The following is a 7,140-nucleotide window of genomic DNA, read 5'->3' on the forward strand; positions in this document are numbered from 1 at the left end:
AACCCAATACTATGAATTTTTGGTGTGCTTTCCACCTTCCTTCCTTATTGATAACAAGTATAATTTGTGAAATATCATACACATTTATAATTTTATCAAAATGATGTATGATATGCAAATAAAGTTTTCATAAATGTAATTCAAACATTTAACAACATAGTTATTTTTTCCATTTGAAAGGAAAAGGACAATAATTACTTAATAATACCTTATCAGAAGAATTAGATTTTTGATGGATCAACCTCGCTATAAGAACTAAGCACATACTTCTTCTGGAGGGTATGGTCTTTATTATAAAACAAATACTTCTTGTTGAGGTAACATTTCAGAGGATAGCTGACAAAAATCACTTGAATCTTCATGCACAATTTTTCTGTGTGCAAATAAGTAGAGGATTCTAAGTATTTTTTATAGCATTGCTTGTAGACTAAACTTGGTGGGGAAATCAAAAATGAAAGATATCTACAGAAGGGGGATTTCTCTCCACCGCTTTCCCTCGCCAAGGCTGGCATATCATCATCGGTGGGCAGTGAGGCAATGTTTATGAAATTTCCACAAAAAAAAAACTTTTTGAAAAAAAATTTGTTTTTAAAAAAGCACCTCATGGTGCCATAATTTGAGGTGCTTGCTCAAACCAATTATGTAATCATATCGAATTCACCATTGCTTATATTAAAAAAAAATCACTCTCTGATGTTCAACGAAGGAATCCTCTGAAGGCTTTTGATTCTAGTGTCTTCTACTATGAAGCCCTCCCTGATTCTCCAAAGCAAATTGGATCTCCTCTCTTGTGCTCCCATGTATTTTGTTCATACCTCTACTAATGTGTTCGCCACAGTGGAGTGTAATAATCCTTTTCTCATCCACGCATATTCGTCTGTGGTACCTTAGCTTGCTTATCCTTCTCTAAGTTCCTCAGGAGCCAGAAACAAGACAACGTCTCCCTATTCCCAGCGCCTAGCACAGCGTCTGGTAGGTCAGAGGGACTCAGTAACTGTTAGGCTAATGAGTGAGGAACTTTTAGCTATCATGCACGTTTTTCCTGGAGTCTATTCCTACTGAGTATATTCTGGAACGGCTCCTTGTTATTTAAACCTCCACGAGCAGCCGTGCCCTAGAAAGACATAGAATGTCCAGCATTTGCGTTCAAAAAGAAACTGCCTCTGATCATCCTTCTTACCAAAACATCCATAAATTATAGTTCTGATGTCCTGCTCTCCTGTCCCCAAGACTCCTCGACGTGAGTGCCGGGTCTAGAAGAATCTAGGCTAGTTGCCGTCTTGGCAATCATTGTCGTCTTTATCCCAGACGGGCTTGTTGTGGTAAGCATCAAGCATTAGCTTTCTGTTCTCTCTCTCGGCGGCCTTGGCCTTGGCCTCCTCCTCGCTGCTGGACGTGCTCTCGGTCGAGTTGCTGTCGTCCCTGGAGTGGCTGCTGTCCTGAGACTCGCTGTCCTCAGACTGGCTTTCCTCGCTCGGACTGGCTGCTGAGGCACTTTCTGACTGGAAGCCCTCCTGACTAGAACTGTTCTCCTCCTCCCCTGTGGACTCTGAGCTTGGCTCGGAGTCTCTGGAACTTTCCTGGGAGTCGCTGTCAGCCTGCTCCTCTGTGGTGGCACTTTCTGAGTTGGAGGAGGTGTCAAAGCTGTTCTCTTGGCTGGAGTCACTGTCTCCCTGACTGTCTGAGTGGACTGTCGTGCTGTCTGGGTTGTCACCCCTGGACTCGCTGGCCATCTCCCCCTCAGACTCACTGCTGTCTTCCTCAGGCTCACTGCTGGAATCTCGCCTGTCCTGACTGTCTTCTGGGGATTCCTGAGAGTCGCTCCGGCTGTCCTCCCCGGACCGGCTGGGGCTGGACTCTGTCGAGTAGGTGCTGTCTGTGGAGTCACTCTGGGTGCGTTCCATCGTGTTGCTGTCGTCCAGTTCACCTCTGACATCTTCTGCAGAAATGCGAGATTTCCTCAGAAACTTCCTGCTGGAATATGACACGGACCGACTCCCCCCCGAATCCTGGGTGCTGGCACGCTCATCGCTCCTTGCCTGTGACCCTTCTGATTCCACACTGGCGCTGTCCATTCTGGAATTGCTTGTCTCACTCCCGACGCTGTTGGGGTCATCACTCAGCATCTCCTGCTCCTCATCCCCATAGCTTCTAAGCTGCATAGGGCCGACCCTCCCCCACCTCTCCACACTGTCGCTGTCTTGGGTGGAGTCACCCTCCCGAGGATTGCTGCTGGCCGTGTCCTCATTGCCAAGGTCCTCATGTTTGTCATATTTTCTCTTCACCTGGAGGCCATCAGTCCCCCATGGTTCCACACTGTCTCTGTCACTGTCCTCTGTCTGGTCACCCGCCTGAGGCTTCTTGGCTGCCTTGTTAAAGCCTTTGCTCTCACTGGTGACATCCTGGTGACTGTCTTCCCCGGAGGGATTGGAGTCAGCTGAGTTTTCTTCCTGTTTTGCGCCATCGTCAAAATCACCAAAGGTATCATCTCCACTGTCATCTTCATCGTCATCCTTCTCATATTTCTTTTCACTGTTGGGTCCATTTATAATTTCATGCTCATCATGACCTTCCAGGGACTCGGGATCCTCTCCGGAATCTTCATCTTCTTCCTGCATTTAGGGTTTAATAAACATGGTCAGTGGAACTCCAGGAACTGGGATTAGGATGTTATTCAGAGACTCTTTTGCACTTTGTCCTTCCTTTGTCTTTTCTCTGCCAGGCTCATTTTTAATTGCTCAACAATCTCTCTGCCAGAGATTAGAAACTAAGGAAAAGAATTTGAAATGTCATCATCCCAATTTATGTGGTCTTTGTTTACTCAATCTTGAAAACATTTTTAAAGATTTATAAAAAATCCCAATTTTAATACTAAAGTCACATTGTAAACGCGGCTCCAGACAGAAATTGGTAGAGAATTGTTCGCTCTTAAAGTAAAGGGGCACAGGAAAATATCATGCTAAGCGAAATGAGCCAGAAAGAGAGGGATAGACATAGAAAGATCGCATTCATTTGGGTAACATAAAGTAACAAAATAAGAGACTAACACCCAAGAACAGCTGTGATAAATACCAGGAGGTTCACTCCATGGCTTCGAGGCCAGCCACACACTCTAGGGGTAAAGGCAGCTCAGATGGAGAAGGGAGCACCAAATAAAGGGTGCTAGGAAGATCTGCCCAGGACGGGAGATGCATGCTGAAAGTAGACTCTAGACCAAACATGATTGCCACCCAAGGCCTCTTCTACAAACCACAGCACCCAAAAGGAGAGAACAAAAGGGAGTGCCCTGCCACAGAGGCAGGGTGGGATGGGGGATGGGGGGGTGGGAGGGATACTGGGATTCTTAGGGGTGGAGAATGGGCACTGGTCTGGTGGTGGGATGGGCGCTCGATCATTGTATAACTGAATTCCAAGCACAAAAACTTGTAAGTGTACAACTGTATCTCATGGTGTTTCACTAATAAAAAAAATAATAATAAAAATAAATAAAGTAAAGGGGCACAAACTCGGTCAGTTTTTCTCATTTTCAGAACACAGATGAAACTATTTTAGAGAAATTCATTATAAGGGCATTTTTTTTTCTAATTAGAAACGCCTCCTCTGAATTTTCCTGGTCTCTCCACCAGCAGGATGAATGACGTAGAGGAGTTTAGGCCCCGCAGGCAGGGAGAGCCCATGCAAGTCCTGTACTTTCTTAATCAGAACTCTTCCCATCATAATGCAACATTTAAGACTGCTGAGTGGACTACTACTTGCCCAACATGATCTATGGCCACTTGTGTGTGTATCCATGTGTCTGTGTGTGTTTTAAACCTAGCAATGACATTTAGTGCCACAACGTCTATAATATGGCCACAGTAATAAACATAGAATAAGCAGCATGTCCACATTTAAATTCTCCCATTTTCCCTTTCTTATGCGCTGGAGCGATAGCATAGCGGGTAGGGCATTTGCCTTGTATGCAGCCGATCCGAGTTCGATTCCTCCCCCGCTCTGCCCGGTAAGCTACCAAGAGTATCTCGCCCACATGGCAAAGCCTGGCAAGCTACCCATGACGTATTTGATATGCCAAAAACAGTAACAACAAGCTTCACAATTTGTTGTGAGACGTTACTGGTGCCCACTCGAGCAAAACGATGAACAACTGGAGGACAGGGCAGTGCTACAATGCCCCTTCTTATGGGGATACTTAGTGGGCATAACCAGCGGTTACAAAAATCATAGTTAAAGTAGTTTCCAGGTAATTTAATCTCACCACTTCCTTCCATTTCTGCGCAGCATGAAAGTTTTAGAAAGATTTGTTTAGTTACCTCTGATGAGCTTTCTTCTTCTGATTCAGTGGTAGGCTAAAAGGGAAAAAAAAATGTTTAGTTTTTCCTTTTGGTAATTCCTGAGGAAGGAAAAACTATGATACATATTAATTGCTTGTGATTTAGATTTACTATTTTTCAAATAGCCTAAGATTATGGGCTGAATGTTAAAGTTACTTCCCAAGATGTTGTCTATGACAAAAATGAGACAGTTACCATTGGAGTCGGTGTTGTCCGCATAAACTCCTTCTATAAAAAAAGAAAAGGAAACCCCATTACTTCTTCATAGGTGAATTATGTCAGAGTAAATTAATTTAGTATTGAATTTAGTGATTTTTAGTGCTTAAAAGATGTTTAATTACAAATTTTCCGAAATAAAAAATGTATGGATGTGAGATGACTAGCATTTGGAAAAACTCTTATGACTTAAGATCCCTGAAATGCTTTTATATTTCTTGTACTTTTCTTACAAGAATATGCTTGCTTTGGAACTTACTGTATAGTGTTTAAAGGAAATGTAACACAGGTAAAATGGTGTGGAACTCAAAACATATCAACATGTCAATTTACTATTATATTCATCGAGTCAGTTACAAGAAACATTTGCAATGCAGTCAGTTTGGTTGCAACAACAAAATATTAAAATGTTCTTTCTACTCACCAACCATTCTTCAGAGTTGTTCCAGTTATCACCTTGATGGATTGTCTAGAAAATTTAGTACACATGGTCACCCCACAGGAAACATCTAAAGCAGCAGCTGTTAACACTTCGAATACTCAGGAGAAACAGTTGTCAGGTTTTAATGTGCATTAGCATAATTCAGAGACCTTGTTCAAACACAGATTTCTGTGCCCGAGTAAGACCCAAGAATTAACATTTCTAATAAAGGCCTTGTTGTTGCTGACGCAGCTAACCTGGGAATGATGCCTTGAGAACCTCTGCTGATGAGAAATTAAAAATGGGACTCGCGATAAACAACAATCGAGTTGCATAAGGAATAATTCTAATACTGTCTTAAAGAGAATGGATTCCTAAACAACTTCTATTTTCATTTGACTGGCATATACCCAACTACCTGGCTTTGAGTAATGAAAATTGTAACATTTTAGGTCTCATTTTTAGGTCTTTTGTTAGGGTTTGTTTTTTGTATATCCCCATCTCTCTACTTACTGGATAAGCATAGGACAGTGTCCAAAGAAACATAAACAGGATGCTGGTCTTCATAACCAGGTGTGCCATTTCGACCTGGAATGAAAAAGAGATGTTGTTTTTTTTTCCATCATAAAAATCTATACAAGTGTCAGATTTCTAATAGTCTTTTTCTACAAAGAAAAAATATTTAGCTCAGTCCATTCATCCAAATGTTTCTCAATTGACAAACAAATGAATAAAGATACAGTTATAATAAAGTGCGATTCAAGAGAATATCGTAGCTAGGGATGTGGTTCAGTAGCAGGGCTACTCACCTTTTATGTGTGAGGCCCCAGGTTTTGTTCCCAGCACCACAAAAACATAACAAAAATAGAAGAACCTGTGCTTTTGGAAATTAAGGCATGTCTAAAAATATTATTTTATGTGAAGATAATGCTATGTTGATATGTGCTCTAGAGGAACTTTGAAAATCTTGTGAATGAAGAAAGTCAGACACAAAAGATGATCTAGTCTATTAGTTCCTTCATAGGAGATGTTGAAAATAGACAAATCTTTAAAAATAAAGTAGGTAAGTCTTTCCCAAGATTTGGGAGAGTGGGAGTCATTGGGGCTCATATGTAAGTGGTGTATTTGGAGGATGATGAAAATATTTTGCAATTGATTTTGGTAAATTTTTTTTGCAGGGCTTCACACCCAGTGATGCTCAGAGAGCACTATCCTTAGGGGTCACTGTTCTCAGGAATCACCAATTCTGGCTCTATGCTCAGAGCCTGGCAGTGCTTGGGGGACCATATAGGATTCTGGGAATCCAACCCAGGTTGGCTACATGCAAGGCAAATACACTACCCACTGTATTACCTCTCCAGCTCTGATTCTGGTAAATTTTAAAATATATCAAAAGGAACATTGAACTAGACGCTTCAAATAGATAAATCTATGATATATAAATTCTCTTAATATATTAAAAAAAAGCTCTCAATAAGTGACTCCTAAGGGAGCTTTTCAATAAATTCTCTAGGAACTTTTTCACTAACACATAAAATATAGATGGAAAGGAAATAAAGAAAAAGAGACAGAGCTATTTCTAACCATTCAAATTTTATAATAGTTATGTGCTTCAGTGTGACAGAGTCACTTGAAAAATACATTCCTCCCATAGACAAAAACATGTTTATTGGTGCCATGGTAGGTAGGTGGTGGGCATTTGTCTCACACACACACACACACACATGTTCTCACATACATAAAGAGCTTTTCAGTCACACTGATAACCACTTAATGCTCTCTAGACAAAATAGGTTGACATTATTTTTCTTTTTCTTGATCTGAAAAAGGGGCATTATGGCTTGTGGCTTCCAATTGTAACTCCAGAAAACTCCTAACAGCTGCTGTGCTCCATGCAATCACGTATTATACCCGATTATGCTAAATTCTTTCACATGCCATTCATAGTTCTGAATGATTGAGGGAAAAATACACCTGTGAATCATGAAGAGAGAAACACATCAGATCAACCTGTATTTTCCTGGAGAATGGCTTATTTTCACACTTCAAGAACTGCTGATTTGAAAAACAATTGGTTTTACATCTGAAAACAGACATGCTGGCCACTAACGTAAAACAGTACAGAAATCATTGAAAAGGAAAATAATTTGCACTGTTCTGGTGAGCCTGGAG

General features: G+C 41.3%; 1 protein-coding gene across 1 annotated transcript; it reads right to left on the reverse strand.

The window, feature by feature from the left end:
- Positions 1 to 1,268: 1,268 nt before the first annotated feature.
- Positions 1,269 to 2,618, reverse strand: DMP1 (dentin matrix acidic phosphoprotein 1). The gene has a single exon (XM_056111137.1). It carries the CDS (start codon positions 2,616 to 2,618, stop codon positions 1,269 to 1,271), a length of 1,350 nt encoding a protein of 449 aa, XP_055967112.1.
- Between the last annotated feature and the right edge of the window lie 4,522 nt (positions 2,619 to 7,140).

Source organism: Sorex fumeus, unplaced genomic scaffold (genome assembly GCF_029834395.1).
Source record: "Sorex fumeus unplaced genomic scaffold, SorFum_2.1 ptg000013l, whole genome shotgun sequence".
In the NCBI taxonomy this organism is placed as follows: Eukaryota; Metazoa; Chordata; class Mammalia; order Eulipotyphla; family Soricidae; genus Sorex; species Sorex fumeus.